This window comes from Microtus oregoni, unplaced genomic scaffold, assembly GCF_018167655.1.
Source record: "Microtus oregoni isolate MIOR12 unplaced genomic scaffold, Mior012 000002F_ref0000024, whole genome shotgun sequence".
NCBI lineage: Eukaryota > Metazoa > Chordata > Mammalia > Rodentia > Cricetidae > Microtus > Microtus oregoni.
The window spans coordinates 74,027,426-74,049,414 of NW_024543061.1; the positions used below are offsets into that span (position 1 = coordinate 74,027,426).

The 21,989-nt window shown below is 44.4% G+C and overlaps 1 protein-coding gene across 1 annotated transcript in view; it reads left to right on the forward strand.

The window, feature by feature from the left end:
- Positions 1–847: 847 nt before the first annotated feature.
- Crebl2 (cAMP responsive element binding protein like 2) overlaps positions 848–21,989 on the forward strand; it is a 30,530-nt gene continuing 9,388 nt past the window's right edge. Inside the window, exons 1-2 of the mRNA XM_041640683.1 lie at positions 848–1,132; positions 19,198–19,395. Coding sequence (XP_041496617.1) covers positions 1,118–1,132; positions 19,198–19,395 — 213 coding nt within the window. The 5' untranslated portion in view covers positions 848–1,117. The remainder of the gene's footprint in view (positions 1,133–19,197; positions 19,396–21,989) is intronic.

The window sequence follows — 21,989 nt, forward strand, 5'->3', positions numbered from 1 at the left end:
ACTGCGAAAAGAAACCAGAATTCCTCTCCTTCCCTGGCATTCCTCAATACCCAGCATCTGGCAGCTAATGGTCTCTTTAGTTTTGCTAATTCTGGACATTTCCTTATAAACTGAATCACACAACACGTGGCCTTTGGTGTCTGGCTCCTAACATTTAATTCAAAGCTTAGCTTGTTCAAATAGTGAAGTGTCCCTATTTCTCTCTCCTTTAGGACAGGGGCTCACTATGTTTCTTCCCTGGATGTCTTGGAACTCGCTGTCTCTGCCTCCTGAGTGCTGGGATGAAAAGCCGTTTGCCACCACGCCGCGCTGTGCTCGCCTTTTGCGAATGTGAGAATATTTGCGCACACGCTTTGGTGTGGTTGTGTGGCTTCGTTTCTTTGACTGTAAACCTAGAAGTGGTTAGACGGTAACTAACGTGTTTAATGTTCTGAACTACCCACTTGTTTCCCAAAGCAGCTGCCCCACTTTACCGTGGGCCGGCGCGAGAAGAGACAGCGTTTGCTCTAGCTTCCCCAAAGAGGGCCTGTTTCCAGTTCGGCCTCCGCAGGGCCACGAACGCTCTCCCTTCTCTGCAACGTCCCACCCGACCGCAACCAAAACAAGACTAAGCGTTGTAGGAAATAGTTCCGTCTTGGTCCAGGCCCGCCTCCAGAGCGCCTCTAGGCCGCAGCAAAACAGCCAAGCTAGCAGAGGTTATCTGGACGTCGTAGTTCCCTTTCCACTCGGCCGCTCAGAGACTATGAGAAGAAAAACTACAACTCCCAGAATGCCGATGTGCTATGGCGGCCGAAGGGGCCAATTGGCCTGCAGAGCCCCGCCCCCCCTCGGGTTGGGTGGCCTGCCAGCACGTCTGTAAACACGCCGGGGGCCTGTCATGGGGCGGGTAAAGGAGGCGGTGGCCGAGCGGGGAGGCGCCTGGGGCAGCCTCCTGGGTCCGCTCTGCCATTCCTGAACTGGTCCGGGTCCCCGTGACCGTGGCTTCAGGGAAGCGAACTGTTAGGCGAAGGAGGAGGCAGTCAGAGCCATATCCCCTTCATCCCCGGGGCGGGGGCCGGGCCTGGCCGGCTAAGGCGGGGGAGGGCCGGGAGGGCGCCGGGCCGGCCTGACTGCCGAGATGGATGACAGCAAGGTAAGTCCTGGGCTGGCCACCGCCGCCGCCTGCTTGTCGCCGCCCGTAGTCCCGCCGCCCAGCCTCAGTTCAGAAGTCCACGCGAGCACTCACGAAACACCTGCTATAGATACCAGTGTGCCTCGGGCCCCTGGCACCTCGCCAGGACACCGGGGCGCACCGGGCTGCAGTTTTCTAGCAAGGGCCCTCGCCCTTGCAAAATTTTCACTCCCGGGGTAACCGTGTTTGCTAGGGGTTCCAAGGAGCGCAAACCCTGACCTGCAGGTCAAAATAAGTGAAGAAACTACCGTGCTTTTTTTCTTTTTGCCCTGTCTTGCCCCCTCCCAGCGTTTTCCAGTTGGGAGAGATTAATTAGTGCATCCTGAACTCGACATAATCACCCTTGATGGTTTTCCCTCCTTCCCTCAGCCTCGCTTACTCAATGCCCCATTCATATAATCAGTTCACCCTCCCACCCCGCAACCCGAGCTATTTTCCTGCGGTTGGTTGGAACAGTCCTAGCTCCTCTTGCTTTCTGGCCAGAGCCTGTAATCTAACCTCTAGAAATCGTCTCTAAGAAAAACAGTATTTTTTCCCTTTTAAATTCAACGTAGTGTCCTATCTCCAGCTATGTTTTAATCTCTAGCGCACTTTTATGACTATAAACTAGCGCGCATTGTGGGTTAACTAGTAGATTTATGGTTCTACCGTCTCATATTACTCTTACTTCACATTTTGTGAAGATAGGAGTGGTCAGAGAGTCCCTTATTAATGTTTTACGATGTCTGGGAGTTGGGCCTTTTAAGAAATCAAACTTTTAACTATGTCTCTCTTTGTGGAGGTCTTGTGGAGCCCAGGCTAGCCCCAAACTCTCAGTAGCAGAGGATGATCTTCAGCTGGTCCCTCTGCCTCTTCTGCCTGCCAAGGGCTGGGATGTCCAGTGGGAACCTCATGCTTGGCATACATTTTGTCAATATTTAAAGCTTTCTTCCTTATGCTTTTGGAACTATAATTTTTCTATTCCTTGGGAGAGTGTAGCACTAATAATAAAAACCCAGAGACAGATATTGAGGTTCATCCTGAAGATCAGAAAAGCAAAACAGCCAGCCACTGGCTCTTACCTCTACCTCAGACCAGAATGGTGATCCTGCCTCCAGGAATCCTCAGACTGAGACTGTGCCTGGGACCTGCCTCCTCTTATATCCTCTCTAGTGCTGGGATTAAAGGTGTGCACCACTACCACCCAGCTTCTATGGCCAACTAGTGTGGCTACTGGGATTAAAAGTATGTGCCACCCCTGCCTTGTCTGTAAGGCTGACCAGTGTGGCTGTTTTACTATCTGGTCTTCAGGCAAGCTTTATTTATTAAAATAAAAATGAAATATCACTACAGGAGAGTTTTCCCTCTAGGTCCCTTTATATATTTGATATATAATATCATATATATCAACAAAATTCTATTAAATTTTTTGTTTTGCATACCCTCAGACAGGTGGGGGAAGTCCAGTTATCTTGACTGATTGTTCTTCATTGATGCTTCCCTGTTATGTGGAAGGCTCTGAGAAGAGTGATAGACGGGAGAGCCCAGTACTGTAATCTGCCTGCTGGACACACCTAGAACCAATGGCTTATGAAATAACAAACCCCTCCTCTGACAGGAAGTGGTATTTTCAAAATAGAAAGGGGGAATTCTGAAAGTTTTCCAGAAAACATGTTCCAGTCTTTGCTACCTTGATCTTTCAGTGTTGGTTCTGAAATGAAGTCTGTAGACTATATCCATTGTCTTTCCGAGAAAATAATCTCAAGGTGCTGAAAGAGTGTAATATTCATCTTTCTCTGCTGGAGTCTTTCATAGGATGTAATTTCCAGTTATTTTTTTCCAGACCTTTGAAATATTTAACAGCTTTCTTAAGGTTATAATTAATTTCAAAAGTACATATGGATTTTTACTTACTTTACAAAAACAATCACATACAGCTTTTTGTTTATTTTTGAAAAGAGTGTTTGCTTTTAGAAAGAGTCTTCTTGTAGCCTAGGTAGCCCAGGTTGACCTCCCAATTTTCTGTGAAGTCAAGGACAACCTTGAACTTCTGATCCTCCTCCCTCTGCCTCTCAAGCGCTGGGACTGCAGGCTTGTGCTACCATACCTGTGTGTGTGTGGGAGTTGAACCCAGGATTTCATGCGTGCTAGGCAAGTGCTCTACCAGCTAAGTTACATCCCCAACTCCGTAGAGGTTATTTCTGAAACTAGGACATGACAGTGGGGTTAGGGGCAATTTTATTTAAACATAAAATTTTATGTAGAAGTATAACTTAAATTGCTGGGTAATAGTGATTGTTTGGAACAGTAACATTGAGATTACCTGATGTACTCAGGTTTCGTTAACTAATGTGCCCCAGGTATGTTCACCAGCCCGTGCAGACGTACTGTTGCAGCTGGAGGGAAAAGATCATAAGCTAGAATCTATCTGCAAGATTGAGCACCTAAGAAGGAGGGCTTGGGAAAGTGCTAAGCAATATAATTAAGTACTGATTTCCTAGAGTCCTGTTGGGTTAGTTAGGAAGGAAAAACTAGCTAGGTTCTGGAGCTCTCTGAACTTCCCTACTCTTTTAAATCAGTCTAGTGATTACTAAGAGACATTTGTAGCCGTGTTCCTACTTAAGCTAGATAATGCCCCTAACTATACCTCAGACAGGACAAGAGCGGCTTGATGGGACACACAATGAACTTGATCTCTGTCCTTACATTGGGTGATAAAGGTCATTCTCCAAGGCTTCCTGTGCATTTTCCACAAGGAAGAAGTATTTTCTTTAAAGTTTTTTTCAGATCTACAGTCTTGAAAGAAAATAGAGATACCTTATTTTAAATCACAGAAGGGTCTTTTGTGTTTTAATGTTTACTGAATGAATAGGTTGAAATCTTCTAAATCAGATGTGTTCTTGCTAGTCTGAAGGCTGTCTAAAGACCTCTACAGAGTGTTGCCCAGTCCAACAGTATAGGACATCTTTGTTGAAGGAGTGGGTCAGCTACTGGCCACAATGTTAAAATGGGTCGCTGTTTTCCTTCTTTCTGTCTGCCCTGTGCTACACACTGTTATATAGAAACATGAGGTTTCTCACTCTCTCACCTTTTGTACACATTGAGGGTCTCATTGATAGTAATTCTAAATAGGTGGCGGCAAGGAGATTTAACTTCAAAACAAAACCCTGGCATTCAAACCCTGAAATTCTCTCCATTGTCCCTTAGCCATCCTCTGCCACATTGGAGCCATCTTCCTTGGAGTGTCCCGTAAGCCAGCAATTTGTTCCTTTTCCCAGCCCCCTCCAGCAACACTTCTCACAGCGCCATGATAGAGGAGCTAGCACATCTGAACAAGTCCGGCAGTTTGTGTCCTGCTTTCCTGTCCAAGAACTTATACAGGAAATTTGTCCGTGGACTTGGGGACCTCCACAGTTGATTCAGAAACCAGAGCTAGGCATGGTGGCACATCCCTGAAACCCCAGCACTTGGGAGGTAGAGTTGAGGGCCATCCTTAGCTATACTTGGAGGTCAAGGCTAGTCAGAGCCACATGAGACCCTGTCTCACTCTTCCTTCCCTCCCTCAAAAGAAAAAACAGAAGGTAGGTGAAAGCTTATTTAAGATGTTTTACTCTTTAAGGGCTTAGGAACAGCTTGCTTATTTGTTCATTAATTTATCAAGTACTTGTCCACCTAATATGTACCTGTGGTAGGCAGTAGAGACAGAAATTAGTAAGCCCTTGTGCTGTTCTAAAGAAGCTATCACTGCTGTGGGTGAGGTCAACAGCTAGAAAAGTAACTACAGACATGAGATGAAGATGAGGGTGACAGTTGGGCATCACACACCTGTGATCTCCTCACCCAGGCAGAGCAGAAGTGCAAGCCTGATGGCTGTCCAGGCACGGTAGCACAAACCCTGCCTCAAAGAAAGAAAAAATATATACACCCACAAGCTGTTTCAGCAGAGTGGTGATAGGGCAAACTAACGATGTCACAGTGGAAGAAACAGATGGCAGAGAAGCACACACAGTATATAGACCATTGTACGCAGTCAGGCATTGCTAAGGGCCACACAGTGTTAAGTGCACAGTACTGCTTAGCTCCAGGGACAAGCAGAAAAGCTGTGTGTTGCCCCGGGGCAGACCTGAGGTGCAAAGGAGGGTGTGGGAGTTAACTCTGGGTTTATAGATGCCTATGTTTCCTTCTTTCTCCTGATAGAAGCTGGCAGAAAAGTTAGCAACAGGAAGACATGGTTACACTCTGCTTTCTGAAACCCTTGATAAAAAAAAAAAAAGTCCTAAGCCACACATAGGGAAGTCCCTCAGAGCCCCAGAGAGAGACTCTTCTGTCATTTCTTGAAGATGGAGAAGGGTAGTGGCTAGGACACAGCTGTCTCCTTCAACCCCAGGCAGTACCGCTGTGCTGTGTTTTCAAGGGAACGGTGAAGCAAGGCCCTTTCTCTCTTGATTGAGGCTGTGGCACCACTTCTTTTAACAACGAGTTGCCTTAAAAATGAGCATTATAGTCAGAAATGTGATTCTAGCACTTGGTAAGCTGAGGCAGAAGGACTGTTGTGAATTCAATTCAAGGCTCTTCTGGGCTACAGCCTCAATTTAGATCAGCCTGGGCAATCTCAAAAAAACAAACAACTAAAGCCACTAGAGAATCTGAATATAAGTAAATGCATAAAAGATGGCAAAATAGAGTCTTATATTTGGTCAAAGTGGATATTGAGCATAGGAATAAATTTCTGCCACTTCCTGTAAGCCACCTGAGGTGACCTGTGAAATAGTTCACTGTTCTCTTGACCCAGAAATCTTACAAAATCATGCAGACTGACAGGCTCAAATCTAGGGGCTGGAGAGATGGCTCAAGTGGTTAAGAGCACTGGCTGCTCATCCAGAGCACCTGGCTTCAATTTCTAACTCCCAAAGGCTGAATCATACCGATCTGTAACTCCAGTTCCAGGATCCAGTGCCTCTCCTGGCTTCCAGGGGCATCAGGTAGTCATGTGGTACACAGACTTACATGTAGGCAAAATATCCATACTCATAAAAAATAATTAAAACAAAATTTTTAAAGGTTCAGGTCTTCACATATACTGTAAGATCACCTGTGAAACTACCCAGGCCGTCAAAGATTTGCATATCTGAAAAGCCACCGAGTAGCTGAAAGATGTCACTCTGCAGAAGCAGTGTGTGCACTTTGGTAGTTGTGCCCAGGCTACACACTAAGACTGGATACAGGGTCAGTGTCCTAAGAAGAATGCTGAATTTTTATTGTACATGGTTAAAGAACAGAGAACAATGCTGAACTTTAAGGTTTAGATATAGAGTCTCTGGTCACTGAACACAAAGCACCCAAGATGTGTCATTAACCCACGAAAGAGGTCCTCTTGCCCTGCCACACTGAGGTGATCCTCACTGAAAATGAACAAGTTGTTCCAAAGCTAGAAGAGAAGACATTCCTGAAGAAACCAAAGGAAGAAAAACTTATGGCATGGGAACAAATTCAGCATAAAATTTTTGCAAATAAAAGTTCTTTTTAAAGGATTGGATTTCCCCTCTGTAACTGAAAAAGACGAGGATAGAGGGGTCGTGTGAAGGGCGCAGGGGGCCCCTCACTCAAGGCTGAGTTGACAGTGCTTTCTCATGAACCCCTGGTTTAACTAAGAAAAGAAACAACATTTGTCCTCTTTTTTTTTCCAAAAGACGGGACATAAAATACCGTAAGAGTCTTTGGAATCAGATAAGGGTTTCTTATTTTGAGAAGCCCCAGAAGCTCCTATAGAACACACGACTAAGTCACGTCCTGGCTTCTGCAGACATTAGAGCTGTCCCCTGATATCCGTAATAACCTCAGCTTTGCAGACTGCTTTCTTTCTGTCTCTCTTGGCTGAATCTTAATTCTTGGCTCATTTACTTATTTATTTATTCATTTATTTATGTATTCTTGAGACAAGGTTTCTCTGTGTAACAGCCCTAGCTGCCCTGGAACTCTCTTTGTAGACCAAGCTGGCCTTGAAACTCACAGAGATCCACCTAGCTCTGGCTCTGGAGTGCTGGAATTAAAGGTGTGTGCCACCAAGCCTGGAAATTCTTGACTTTTTAAATATCCTAATTAGAACACATAGAGCCCTCTTGGCCATAACATCTGTTCTCAGAGTTTCTGTGTCTGTCCATCCCGGGATGAGAACTTTGTGCGTGCTAAACAGATGATCTGCTAAGCAGTGTTCGCCGCCCGTGTGCCTTTCTTTTTCTCCCCTGATCCTTCTACCTCCACCTCCTGAGTGCTGGGATGACGACAGACAGACGTGTGCACTTTACCAGCTCCATGCACACTTTCTACCATTCATTTCACTTTAAACAGTCATTGCACTAGTGTAGAAGAGGGTGTGCCAGTGCCACTGTGCACTAATAGAGTCAGGGACAACTTGTGGAAAGCTCTCTCCCTCCTCCATGTGGGTTCCAAGGACTGAGCAAATCTTGTAGTCTACCTCCCTGTTGTTGCTTTGTTTTAATCAGAGCTTTATTGGAAGATAGTTCATGGATCATAAAATCACATACAAATTCTATGATTTGCTTTCTAGTACATTCACAGTGATTGCATGACAACCACTACTAATTCCATTATATTCTATCCTATGAGCAAACCAAAGCACCCATATAATGCAGTGTCATTCAGTAACAAAGAGAAACATGAAGCTATGAAAGGTTCCATGGAGTTAACGCTCCTGGAGCCTTAAACATGAATTACTAAGCAAGAGGAGCAATTTGAAAAGTTTCCATTCTGAGTACTCTAACTGTGTGACAGTCTGGAAAAGGCAGAACCGTGGAGAAAAGAGATCAGTGGTCCCAGGGCTTGAGAGAGAAGAGGAGATGGGTGCAGAGGATATTAAGGGGACGGCACTGCTCTGTGTGACACTGCGTTGCCAGGCAGCGGTCCTGTGCTTTTGTCAAAACAGACGTGCACAGACGCTTGAACTCAAACATGGACTCCGGTCCGCAGGCCAGCATTAGCTCACCTGTGTTAGCTGGTGTCCCATTCTACTGCAAGATGCTCCGAGTGCCGTTCCACCCTTTTCATTGGGCACTGTGCTGTTGTCTCACCTCGATAGCGCCTTTAAAGCACAAACTTTTTGATTTGATGAAATTCAGCGAGTAATGTTTTTGGCTGCTTTGTGTTTGTGATATCACAACTAAGAAACTATCACCCAGTGAAAAGTCATGGAGAGTTTGATAACTTTAGTTTTTTTGTTTGGTTGGTTTTCTTTTTCTTTTTCTTTTTTTTTTTTTGTTTTGTTTTGTTTTGTTTTTTTTGAGGCAAGATTTCTCTATAGCTTTGGAATCTGTCCTGGAACTAGCTCTTGTAGACCAGGCTGGCCTCGAACTCACAGAGATCCACCTGCCTCTGCCTCTCAAGTTCTGGGATTAAAGGTGTGCACCACCACTGTCCGGCTAGTTATTATGATTAGCCCTTTGTTTTTTAATTAAATTTTATTACGTTTATTTGTGTGTGTGTTTCTGGCTGTCTGTGTCTGTGTGCTCATGCACAAAAATTAATTGTAAGGGTCAGCAAGATGGGTTAGAAGGCCAACACAATTCTTTTTCCTGTGGCTACCCAGCTGTCCTAGAACTCTATTAGTATGGCTGTTCTTTCTCCTTTACCTGTTTTGGTGTCAGCTGGGTATGGTGGTGCATGGGTTTAGTCCCAACACTTAGGAGGCAGAGGCAGGGGGATCTTTGAGTTTGAGGACAGTCAGATCTCCATATCAGGTTCCAGACCAGCAAGCATTATATAATGAGAATCTTTGTCTCACAACAACAACAAAGATGATGATAATAATAATAAGTTATTTTGGTATCTTTGGAAGTTAGAGATTAAACCCAGGGCCTTACATTTTCTAAAATGTACCTGTGCTAAAGTCTGAGCTGCACCCACCTGTAAACAGAGACTACTCGTTCATTTCCATCGCCCAGACCCAAATAATCACACAGAAACTATATTAATTACAGCACTGGCCAATAGCTTAGTCATATTTCTAGCTAGCTCTTACATATTAAATTAACCCATTGCTATTATTTTATATTTTACCACCAAACTTGGGGTTACCTCTTGTTTCTTGTGCCACATGGTGTTGCCTTGACTCCGCCTACTTTCTCTATATAGCTCAGTTTGAATTTCCCACCTGGCTTCACTCTGCTAAGCCATTGGCCAAAACAGCTTTATTCATTACCCAATAAAAGCAACACATATACAGAAGGACAGCCCACATCACCTACCTGTGCTTTCTGGAAATTAGCTGACCATGAATGTGAGTATTTATTTCCAGATTCCTAGTTGTTTTTCATTGATAAAGTTGGGCTTCCTTTTTATTTATTTTATTTTTAAAACAAGTTGTAGGTTGATGAGATGGCCCAGTGGGTAAAAACACCTGCCACCATACTGACTAAGACCAATTTCTAGAACTCTCATGGTAGGAAGAAAGAACCAGCTCCTACAAGTTGTCTTCATAATTTCACATATGTGCTGTATGTACATAAACAAATAGATAATAAATGTAAAGAAAAAGAAACAAGCCACAGCAGCCATTTTCCCATAGCTCACCAAAATAACAAATGTAAAGGGACAGGAGGGGCAATCGCTCTCTGCTCAGTGCCCTTTTAGGAAACGTGGAGGTGTTCCATTGGCCATATCCATGCCAGTCTACAGGAAGGGTGGTATTGTAGACATCTAGGGAAAAAGGAAAGTCCTCATAGGTAAAAAAGGCAACACCGGAAGAGTCAACGACGTCACCCAGCATGCAGTGGGCATCATTTGTAAACAAGCAAGTTAAGGGCAAGACTCTCACCAAGAGAATTAATGTGCAGACTGAGCACACCAAGCACTCTGAGAGCAGAGACAGCGTCCTGAAGTGGGTGAAGGGAAATGATCAGAAGGAAAGGGAAGTCAAAGAGATGGGCACCTGGGTTCAGCTGAAGCACCAACCTGCTCCTCCCAGAGGAGCACACTTTGTAAGGACTGACAGGAGGGAGCCTGAGCTGCTGGAGCTCACTCCATATGAATTCAGGGCCTAATGTACATTTTTTTTTTTTAAGTAGAAGACTGGACTGTTTAAAAAAGAGAAAAAGAAACAGATTGCTGCTTTAGCACACTGGAGAGAGCAGTGGATATGGCAGTAATAGAGTTGGTTGCCCATCAATTTGCTTGCTTGCCTTTGTTTTTAAATTTACTTATTTTATGTGTATGGGTGTTGTTTGCCTGCATGTGCGTCTGTACACCATGCGCATGCAGTGTCTGAGGAGACCAGAGAGGAGGTTGTATCTCCTGGAACTAGAGTGGCTCACATGTTAGGAGCTGTTACATGGGTTTAGGAATCAAACCTGGGTCCTCTGGAAGAAGCACAGTGCTCATACCCACTGTGCTCTATCTTCAGCCCTAGAATTGCTTATTTTCATTTTCAGATTTTCCTTGATAGTGAATAGAGTAGCAACACAATGGCTCTTTGTATGTAGAGCTTGTGACCGGTGGCCTTGCTATACTCTTCCCTTTACTCTTGATAGTGTTTGTGTGGATCCTTTGGGATTTTCAGCATATAAGATCATGTTCCCTACAGATGGTCAATTTGACTTTTCATTCTCTATCTGAATTGCCTTTTATTTTGTTTTCTTTCCTGTTGACTAAGAGTGATGCGAGAAGACACGATCCTTGTCTCTCTTCTGATCTTTGGCAGAAAGCATTTGGTCTTTCCTAAGCAACTCTGATCCTGTGGGTGTTTTGTAGATGATCTTTATCAGGTTGAGAAAGTTCCTCCTCTATTTGCTATATAGTTTTGTCAAGTAAAGACCTCGGACTTTTTTGAGTTACACATTAGTGTCTGAGAGGAGCATAAGGAGGAGCAGCTGCTGGAGGACGCTGTCCTTTGGCCTAATTGCTATCAATTAGGGATCTCTTCTGAGACTTGAGTGAGTTGTGGGAGTCCAGATAAGTGACACCATGTGGCTGCTTTGAACACTTCTAAAGGAGCTAATGGATTTGTCAAGAATGAAAAGAAGAGCTGTCAAGGAGTCAAAAGAAATAAAAAAAGCCCAGCACTAGGGCTCCTACCAAACCCAAGGACTTCCCCAGCCCTGCAGCTGGAGGGGCCATTAAGGCATCAAGCAAAGAGGACTGATGGGGATAAGACTGAAGATGTGTAGTGCTTCAGATGCAAGCAACAGCACTGGGTCTCTGTCCAACTCAGCATCTGGCTGTGGCTAGGGCCTGCGCGGGGGCTCAGGAGTCCCCAGTATGACCCACAGCTACTCTGTCTGGCTTCTAGACCTTCTTAGTTCCCACACGTGACAGGCACTCCTGCCCTGAATCCAAACCACCTGAAAGAGGACAAGGCAGAGCCCTTCCTAAACCCACCAGAGTGTACACTGGGAGACTCAGCAGGAATGTGACCAAGGCTCACACTGTGGAGATGTATTCCTCCAGTGGGAAAATCAGAATGATTGCTGTGCCTATAAAAAGTGTTTATTTTTATCTTTCCTGAGGCTACACATATGTAGAATTGGAGAATCCAGGTGAAGCTGCAGAGATGTTGAAACACACAGGTGGAGGACAGGCTGGTGGCCAGGGGATCACTGCTACTGCTGTTTGCCTCCTTGATCTTAGCCACCCCCTTGGCAATTCAGCCTACAGGAGAAAGGCTGCCACTGCCTCACGTGTGGTATAGCTCATCCCAGGAACAATGAGAAGGCTCTGCTCCTCTAGGCTCAGATGCCCTTTGTGCCAGGTATTGATCTCCCAGTCACCAGCATCACAGCAGCGGGAGGTGAGCAGGGCTGCTGAAGCGCCCTGGCACTACTTCACTTCTCTAACCAAAGAATTGGTGTGGAAGGGTCCCTCCGCTGAGAGGGCTCCTCTGTCTGCAGAGGTACTTTGACTGTGTGGTTGTTTTGCATAGTCTACTAGAAAACATTGTGTAACTTCCCATCATTTTGGATAAGGCTGTGTTTGTACTTTATATAAAGGAAGTGAATAAGTATAATTAGAATGAAAATTGAATCACGAAAAAAGAACTTGAATATCTATGTAGGAATTTTGGTGGGGGTTGTTTATTTGACATTGTGTCTTCATGTAGCCCAGGATACCCTCAAACACTGGACTGATTCTCTCTCTCTCTCTCTCTCTCTCTCTCTCTCTCTCTCTCACTCACTCATGTTTTATAAAAGATTTCCAGATGTTAAACTGATCTTCATTCTTAGGGTAAATCCCTCTTGGTCAAGGGATAGAGTCGTCCTTTTATGTTACTGAATTTAGTCTTACGGGTTTGGTTTTCTGTTTTGTTGTTTGTTTGGGACTCATTGTGTTTGTCAGTGTGTGTGTGTATGTGCATATGTGTGTCAGTGTGTGTGTGCATGTCTGTGTGAGTGTCTATGTGTTTACATGTGTGTGCAGCTGCACATGTCAGTATCCTATTCTGTGAGTCTCCATCTATTCTTGAGGCAGGGTCTCTATGAATCAGGGTTAGGGTTCTCTCTGAGCCTGGGATTTGTATTTCCTTGACCAGGTTGACAACTGGCCAACACCAGTGATTTTCCTTTCTGCCTGCCTTAGAACTGGAGTTTATTGGCCTATACTAAATGCCTTGCTTGGGACATGGGTGCCGGGATCTAAACTTTGACCCTAGTGATTATGCAGTAAGCACTCTTAACCTTTGAGTTATTTTTCCAGTTCCCCTCACTTTCTGTGAGACTGAGGCTCATGTAGCCCAGGCTGACCTAATACTCAATATATAGATAAGGGTGATCTCGAATTTCTAATCCTCCTGCCTGTACCTCCCAAATGCTGGGATTGCAAGGCATGTGCTCGCATGTCGAGTTTATGTGACGCTGGGAGTTGAACCCAGTTTTTATGCTAGATAAGTACTCTGCCAGCTGAACATTCTCAGCCCCTTGTTCTTGTTTTGGGGGCTGGCCTTGAACATGTGATCCTTCTGCCTGAGCTTCCTGAATCCTAGGATTACCATCCCTGGTTCCTTCTAGTGTCAGCCTCATTAGAATTGGAAACTGTTTTTTTCCTCTTAGATTTCTTGAGAGGGTTTGCGAAGGGTTAGTGTTAATTCTTTGGTTTTGTGTTTGAGGCAGGGTCTCATGTAGCCCAGAATGGCTTTGAACTCTGACTTTGAACAATACCTTCTAAGTGTCAGGATATAGACAAGGGCCAGGCACAGCCTAAATGTTAATTATTTAAATGTTGGTATAATTTACTGGTGAAGTCACCTGAAACGGGCTTTTCTCTGATTTTTTATAACTAATTCAGACTACTTGTTGAGCCTGCTTTGCTGCCTTGCTAAGGGTTCCTCGTGTATGTTTGTTACCATCTGTCTTTGCTTTGGCTCTAATTTTCTGCTCTCTAGCTTCTAAAGATGGAAAGTTGGGTTATTGATTTTAAAACTTGATTTAATGTTGGTATAGGATGTACTCTGAACAGCTCGTCAGTCACGTGACATAGATCTGGTTTCTGTTTTTCATTTTGTTCCTCTTAAAGTTTTTAAATTTCCTTATAATCACAATATAGTCTGTTTTCTCAAAATAGTTTTCTAATTTCTCAGTCTTCTTTGATTATTAAGAAATATTTTATCACATTAAATATTTATTACTGTGTACTCAGAATTATGGTATTGGACCATTTAGTTTCTCAAAGTCATGACATTTTAATTTTAGCCTAACTCTAAAGAGGAAAAAATTGTTTTGTTTTTTTGAGACAGGATTTCTCTGTGTAGCCCTAACTGTCTTAGAACTCACTCTGTAGACCAGGCTGGCTTTGAACTCAGAGATCTGCCTGCCTCTGTCTCCCAAGTTCTGGGATTAAAGGCATGCACCACCATACTCAGCTAAGGAGATGTTATAAACAGGTAGTTAACAGAAATCCCAGCATGCAGGAAGCAAAGGCAGGAGGATCACTTAGGATGTGAGGCTAGTCTGGGCTATATAGCTGTCCTAATTAGCCAAAAGGAGAAAGAAACCAAGTCAATACTCTTTTAAAAAAATATTATTTTTAAGATTTTGTGCATGTGTATCTATGTGTGTGCAGGTGCCCACAGAAGCCAGAGGCTTGGTATCCCCCTGGAGCTGCAGTAGCAGTAGCAGTAGCTGTGAGATGCCTGAAGTGGGTTCTGTGCTAGAGCAGTGCATGCTGCTAACCGCTGAGCCATCCCCCATAAACACCTGAATGGCTTGTGACATACATAAAGTTCAGGTGTCAGGCAACTGATAGTGTCACATATTTATATGTCACTCTGGTTTTGCAAACTGCTGTGGTATGTGGTACTTTACAAAGCTTCAGATTATTTACAACAATCCTCAGATACTAACAACTCACTAGTTCACTGGTGCACTTCAGTACCAGACTGTGCTTGCTACAGAAAGCAGACCGTTTGAGCCGTGCAGAAGAAACTAAGCTGGAGAAGTGGTGGTTGTATGCCCTTAAATCTAACTGTATTGATAACATAAAGTACAGAACCTCCCAGTTAATTCTATGCCTGTCAGCTTTAAGAAAGGAACACCTGGGGTTGGAAAGATGACTTAGCAGTGAAGAGCACTGGCTGCTCTTCCCAGAGGACTCAGGCTTGATTCTCAGCATTCACAGTTGCTTCTAACTCCAATTCCAAAGGGACCCAATACCCTCTTCTAGTCTTCACAGGCATCAGGCACATAAGTGCTGCACAGATATACATACAAGCAAGATGCCCATACATACAAAAATAAACGGAATACAGTAGCTGCATATTTGCTACGAAAGTGAAATAGATACTTATGATTGGCGTGATGGCTTTGCTGGATTTAATTCAGAACTCGAAGAGGACTGCTGTACACTCTGTTCTCGTTCTGCCAGAGATGGCTGGTCTCAAAGGCAGCCATCTCTGAATTAACTAGAGCATCACTGTGATTGCTGACTCACCTGCATGGTATCATAGACTGCCTTTTTTTAAAAGAATTATTATTATTATAGTGGATATGAGAAAAGAGAGACCAAGAGTGCACACATGACATGCATATGGAGGCCAGAAATCAACTTTTTAGGAGTTGATTTTCTCCTTCTATCCCACCATGGCATCCAGGAATTGAACTCAGGTTGTCAAGTTTATGCAACTAGCCCCTTTTCTCTGTGTCATCTAGTTCATTCATTTGGAGGTAGGGTCTCACTATGAAGAAAGTCCAGGCTGCCCTCAAATTCCTGAGCTTCTTGCTTAGTTACCTGTGTACTGAGATTATAGACACATGCTATGTCCCTCCTCTCCGTCTTATGTGTCTATGTCTGTGTCTGTCTTTTCAGTCAGGGTCACATTCTGTAGCTGAGGGTTGATCGTGAACTCAAAGCAGTCCTCCTGCCTCAGCCTCCTGAATACAGCATGTTCCACCATGCTTGACATGCATGTATTGCCTGTGCATGTTAGACGAGTCTGTACCTCTGTGCTTTGTCAGACCTGGCCCTTTATATTGCTTTCTAAGAACTACAGCAATCACAAATAATGCAGGATGGTTTCAAAATATTGTGAAATATAAACATATAAAATTTCATAATGCTCAAGTCACTGAGGCCGTTCTGCAATTACTAACAAATATTTGGCCCTGGAAAGCATTCTGGTTGTACTGGAATATAAACATCATGGTACAGACCAGAAAAACTTTCAAAGACCAATTTTGGAGAAGTTGAAAGTTACCAGAGAAAAGTAACTGGCTTTTAGTTTTTTTTAATATTTGTGTTTTGCATACAAGTGTGTATGTGTATCAGGTGCATGTAGTGCCCACATCGGCCAGAAGAGGGCATTGGATCCCCAGGGACTAGAGTTGTGGCTATAAGCCCCCATGTGTGTGTGCTGGGAATTGAATCCTGATCCTAGAAGGATAGCAAGTGCTCTTAACTGCTGAACCATTACTCCAGTCCATGGTAGCTTTAATATGGTAGTGGAAATGGCACTATTTTTCCACAGCTATGAAGTAGCCTGTCTCCTTTCAAAGCTATCCTGTGAGATACTAGAGGCATAGAAGTGGAATTTGATAAAGGTATAAAAATGGCCTATTTGTTTTTAAAGTATGGAGGATGTTTGTTTCGTTTTTAGGGCTAAGGTTCTGGGTTGAAACTCCAGAGCCAATAAGGGTTTGTTTGTTTGTTGTTTGATTGTTTTTGTCTGTGTTTTGTTTTGTTGTCTGTTTGGTTTTTGTTTTGTTTTGAGTCAGGATCACCATGCAGCTTGACATAGTTCACAGAAGTCCACCTACCTCTTCCTAGAGTATCCTGGGATTAAAGGTGTGTGCTGGAACACTGGCCTTAGTTTGTTAAAAATGTAAACATCATATTTAGTGGTCTGATTTTTCCAGTGTGCTTGGCATTGTTTGTATGTGATACTGTTAATAGTCACAGATAAACAAAAGAGTATTGCCCTGTAGTTTTCTTGCCTTGCAGGTTTTACATTTCTGGCAGTGATTAACTGTGGTGTTACATTTCACACCTTCTCTTTTAGAATTGCCTTAAAAGCATTCAGGACATAAACGTGCATTCTTGAGAGAACTGTGTGGGTGGAGGTGAGGATGGAACCCAGGGCTTTATACAAAGGTTGGATTCTACCTTTGAGCCCCACTCTGTCACTGGACTCCAGGCCTTCTCTGAGGGTGGTTTTCAGGAAAACAGGCATCAGTCTTGTCAGATAAAGAGATGGACAGGCCAATGGTGGAGAATGGAGAGCGCTCTAAAGTAGTGAGGCTTGCAGAACTCTGTCCCAGCTGGCCTTCCCCGAGACAGGTGTGAAGACTGCATTGCTGCAGAGTGGCTTGCTTTCAGAACTCAACAGCAGGGAAGCTTACATTTCTGTGCCAGTCCCCTAATAATTGTGCCAACGCAGAGTGAGTGAGTGCAGATCTGGAGTGTGAGTCTGTGGCACTCGTGGGACAGGCTGGGGCATTGACTTATAGAGACTACCAAAAATTTCAGGGTCTTCCTGATTTTCTTCCTGTGGACCCAATACATTTGAAGAAGGAGCTTATAGCTAAGTTGCCTGGGATACCTGCCTGGGATACTTATTAATTTATATCTACATATAATTTAATGTAGGCATTATATATCTATCTAATTGTAAATTTAAAAATCTTGAAAATAAAAAGTGAGCAAGTAGACAAGCACAGTCGTCCAGTAGCAGCTTCCAGTGACTTAGCCCTGCAAATGGGCCCTGCAGCCTAGGGCCCAGGCCTTGCTACCATGACCACTACCCCGATATCCGCAGCGTGCAGGCTCTAAAGCATGGCAGCCATCCCTTCTGGTGGCTCTCTCCTGGTTACCCATGACCTGTATCTGTGAGCCTGGGGGGACACCGTGCCTGTTATAATTTATTTAAAAACGCCCAAGGAGAAGTCATCCAATACAACAGGGATCACATGGGAGGTTTATTGATAGGAGAGAAAAGGGGGCAGAGAGCAATTCCTGGGGACAAGAATGGCAGATGGGGGGAGACGGGAGGTGTGGGCAAGGTCCTTTTAAAAGAGAAGGTGGCAAATGTGCACAGAGGGTGCTCTTAGTGGCTGCAACTGATGATGTATCCTGTCAGGACCCCAAGGGCAGGCCATACAGATGCCTGAATACTAACATTGCCCCTCCACCAGGGGCTCCCCAAAGCCAACCCTGACCACTAGTGGACCAGCCTTTTTGGCAAGCCAATCCTCCCATCCGTGGCCACAGTATTAGCGTTTCCTGAGCACTGGACAGAAGTATCCACCCCCCCCCCCCCACACACACACACACAGAATCGGGATCACCTGCGGCCTGGCTCCTGAAACCATGAAGAAGCAGCCTGTTCTCTGGCCAGGCCAACAGCAGGGCCCCATCAGGATGGGGCAGAACCTGGCAGAACCACCAGCCAAGCCAAAGCATCAGTGGTGCTAGGCCAGAGCCCCACTCACCCATCCCACCCTGAAAACTAGGCAGGCTGCTACAAGCAAAGGCACTGAACACGGCACTGAGATTTTCTTACCCCATAACTGTGCCTTGCGCCAAGCAAAGAATACAGTCCCAGCAGCCATCCAAAAAAAAAAAAAAATCTTGAAAATATACATGAGATAAAACCTGTTCGTAGTCATACCCAGTGAAGAAGTCCTCGTAGGTAATGTTCTTACGCTGAAGTCATGAAAACCTGGGGCTGGAGAGATTGCTCCGTGGCTAAAAGCACTCATTCTTTCAGATGAGATCCAGTGCCCTCCGCAGACACCAGACACACATGCACTACACAGACTGTGCAGGCAAACACCCATACACAGGAAACTTTAAAAGACATCATGATGAACCTAGTATTTTTATTTTTAAAATTAAATATTTTATTTTGTTATTTTCTGTGTATAAATGTATTACCTGCATACTTGGTGACAGAGGAGGCCAGAAGAGGGTGTCAGATCCCCTGGTACTGGAGTTACAGATGTTTGTTAGCCACCGTGTGGGTTTTGGGAATCAAACCTGAGTTCTCCGCAAGAGCAGCAAATGTTCTTAACCTCTAAACCATCTCTTCAGCCCCAGATTTTGATGTTTTTACTTAATTTAATGTAATTTTCTCAAGGCAATAAGTATGACTGAGATGGCTCCCTGACTAAGAGCAGGCACTGCATTCAGAGCCCAGCATTTGTGTCAGACAGTTCACGGAACTCCTGTGGGGACCCAGTGCCCTCTTCCGGTCTCCATGGGTGACTGCTCTCATGTGCACAAACCTACACACACACAATTTAAAAACACAAAAATAAAAAAGTTCAAAAAACCATCTTCATATGGCTTATAGAATTTCTTGTTGAGCTACTTAAACTTTATTGTTATTGAAGAACTAGTAAAAGCTTGCATTACACCTTATCTCACATTTATGACATCAAAAGTATGAAAAAGTGAGGACCCAGAAAGATTATGAGACAGGATTACGCTTTCTTGGCTCTGTAGGTTCACTTCCTACTATTTATACACATTCTCTTTGCTCATAGGCAACCATAGTTGCTTTTTTCTTAAGAAAACTAAAAGGAAAAAATTGTGTCTCCTCTCTTGCGCTGCAGGTGGTGGGAGGCAAAGCGAAGAAGCCTGGGAAACGAGGACGGAAGCCAGCCAAAATCGACCTGAAGGCAAAGCTGGAGCGGAGCCGGCAGAGTGCCAGAGAGTGCCGGGCCAGGAAGAAGCTGAGATACCAGTACCTGGAGGAGCTGGTGTCCAGTCGGGAGAGAGCTATCTGTGCACTCCGGGAGGAACTGGAAATGGTAAAGTCCGCCAGCAACAGGACAAACGCCCCTGACTTGACTGTCACTGAAGGCAGGAGTCAGACCAGTCCTTCCCTGTCCAGTTGGTAAACATGGGAAAGAATGTTCGTCTTTTTTCCACATTGTAGACAAGAAGGCATTTTCTTTTAATACAGTGCTGGTGGGAACAGTAAGAAATTGTTTATGATAGAAAAACCATGGGGACTGGAGAGATGGCTCAGTGGTTAAGAGCGCTGGCTGCTCTTCCAGGGTCCTGAGTTCAATTCCCAGCACCCACATGGTGGCTCACAGACCTCTATGATCCAATGCCCTCTCCTCATGTGCAGGCTTACATGCAGACAAAGTATATTATATAGAAATTATATGTGTATATATTATAATATGTCATACATTGTATAAACCTTCAAAAGAAAACAAGAGAAAGGTGCTTTGCCACTAAGACTGATGACCTTCGCAATCCCCCAAACTGCCTGCAAGGTTCTGACTTCCACATGCATGCTCAAGGCACTACTACACTACTACAGTGAGTGTGGCGAAAGTTAAAAAGAATGGGCACGCAGCTTAGCTGCTAGAGTGCTTATCTAGCATGCATGGGGCTCTGGGTTTAATGCCACCACAGCAGGAGATGGGGTGTGATCTGTATTCCCAGCACTGGGAAGATGGAGGCAGGAAGAGCAGAAGTTCAAAGTTTCAGAGTTCATTGTATTGCTAAGTGGGAAAAGCCACATGACAGTGCATGATTCTCATGGGAGGCTACCATTTGTGTTCCTATGAATCCATCACTTTACATTCAGAACTTTAACTATGAACTCAGGGATGAGGTAACAGGTGCCAGCAGAGATGGTACTACCATAACTGATCCAAAGCTGGATTCTCAGGAAGCAGTGAAGCTGGGCAAGTACATGCCTAGAATCCTAGCACTGGGGGCTAGAGACAGGAGGATCAGGAGTTCAAGGCCAGCCTCTGGACTCCATGAGACTATGTCTAAAAATAAAATCTGCAGGGCTGAGGGGATGACTGAATAGAGTGCCTGAGGGCAGATTCTCAGGACCTCTTGAAGCTGGGTGCATGCTAGGGCACATTCATAATCCCTGTGCTCCTTTGCAAGATGGAGGACAGAAACACCAGGCTCCCAAAGCTCAGGGCCAATGCAGCAACAAATGACAGATGACCCCTGTCTCGAGGTGGAAGAGGAGGACTGACATCCAAGGCTCTTATGTGACTTCCATACATGCAACTGATAGAAACCCAGGAATTTAAGAAGAGGGAAGGGTCAAGATGACCCAGTGAGTAAAGTGCGTAGCACACAAACCTATCAGCCTGATTAGTCTAAACCTCAAACCCACATAAAGATGGAAGACGAGAACCAACTCACAGAACTTTCCTCTGACCTCCACATAAATGCTGTGGCCTGTGAGCTCATACACAATAATAATAAATAAAATTCTAAAGGGGCCAACAAAGAGATGACTGGGTAAACCACTTGCCATGCAAGCAAGAAGACCTGAGTTCAGTCCCCAGAATTCACATAGCAGTTACAGTAGCACACGCTTGTCATCCCCTACTGGGGCAGGAGAGACAGAGGGTCCCTGGGGTGGGCTGCCCAGCAGTCTAGTGAGCTCCTGGGTCAGGGAGACATTGTCTCAAAAAATAAGGGGGCAGTGATTCAGGAAGACACCCAACATCAACTGAACTTGCAAACAGCGACACACACACACATGCGTGTTCACACACACATGCGTGCACACACGCACGGACACTCACACCTATGCATAAAAGCAAAGAAGTAATAAGGGCATTGAGAGAGGAAGGTAATATGCTCCAGATGGATACTAATCAGTTTTTTGTAATATATCGTTATTGATTTTTTTAATACATTTTTTATTGATATTTATTGAGCTCTACATTTTTCTCTGCTCCCCTCCCTCTTCAATCCTCCCCCAAGGTCCCCATGCTCCCAATTTACTCCAGAGAGCTTGTCTTTTTCTACTTTCTACTTCCCATGTAGATTATATCTATGTAAGTCTCTCTTAGTGTCCGCATTGTTGTCTAAGTTCTCTAGGATTGTGGTTTGTAGGCTGGCTTTCTTTGCTTTATGTTTAAAAACTACCTATGAGTGAGTACATTTGATAATTGTCTTTCTGGGTCTGGGTTACCTCACTCAAAATAATGTTTTTGAGCTCCATCCATTTTCCTGCAAAATTCAAGATGCCATTATTTTCTTCTGCTGTGTAGTACTCCATTGTGTAAATGTACCACATTTTCCTTATCCATTCTTTGGTCAAGGGGCATTTAGGTTGTTTCCAGGTTCTGGCTATGACAAACAATGCTTCTGTGAACATAGCTGAGCACATGTCCTTGTGGCATGATTGAGCATCCTTTGGATACATACCCAAAAGTGGTATTACTGGGTCTTGAGGAAGGTTGTTTTCTAATTTTCTGAGAAATCGCCACACTGACATCCAAAGGGGTTATACCAACTTGTATTCCCACCAGCAAAGTGTTCCCTTTTCCCTACAACCTCTCCAGCATAAGTTGTCATCAGTGTCTTTGATCTTGGCCATTCTTTCAGGTGTAAGATGGAATCTCAGAGT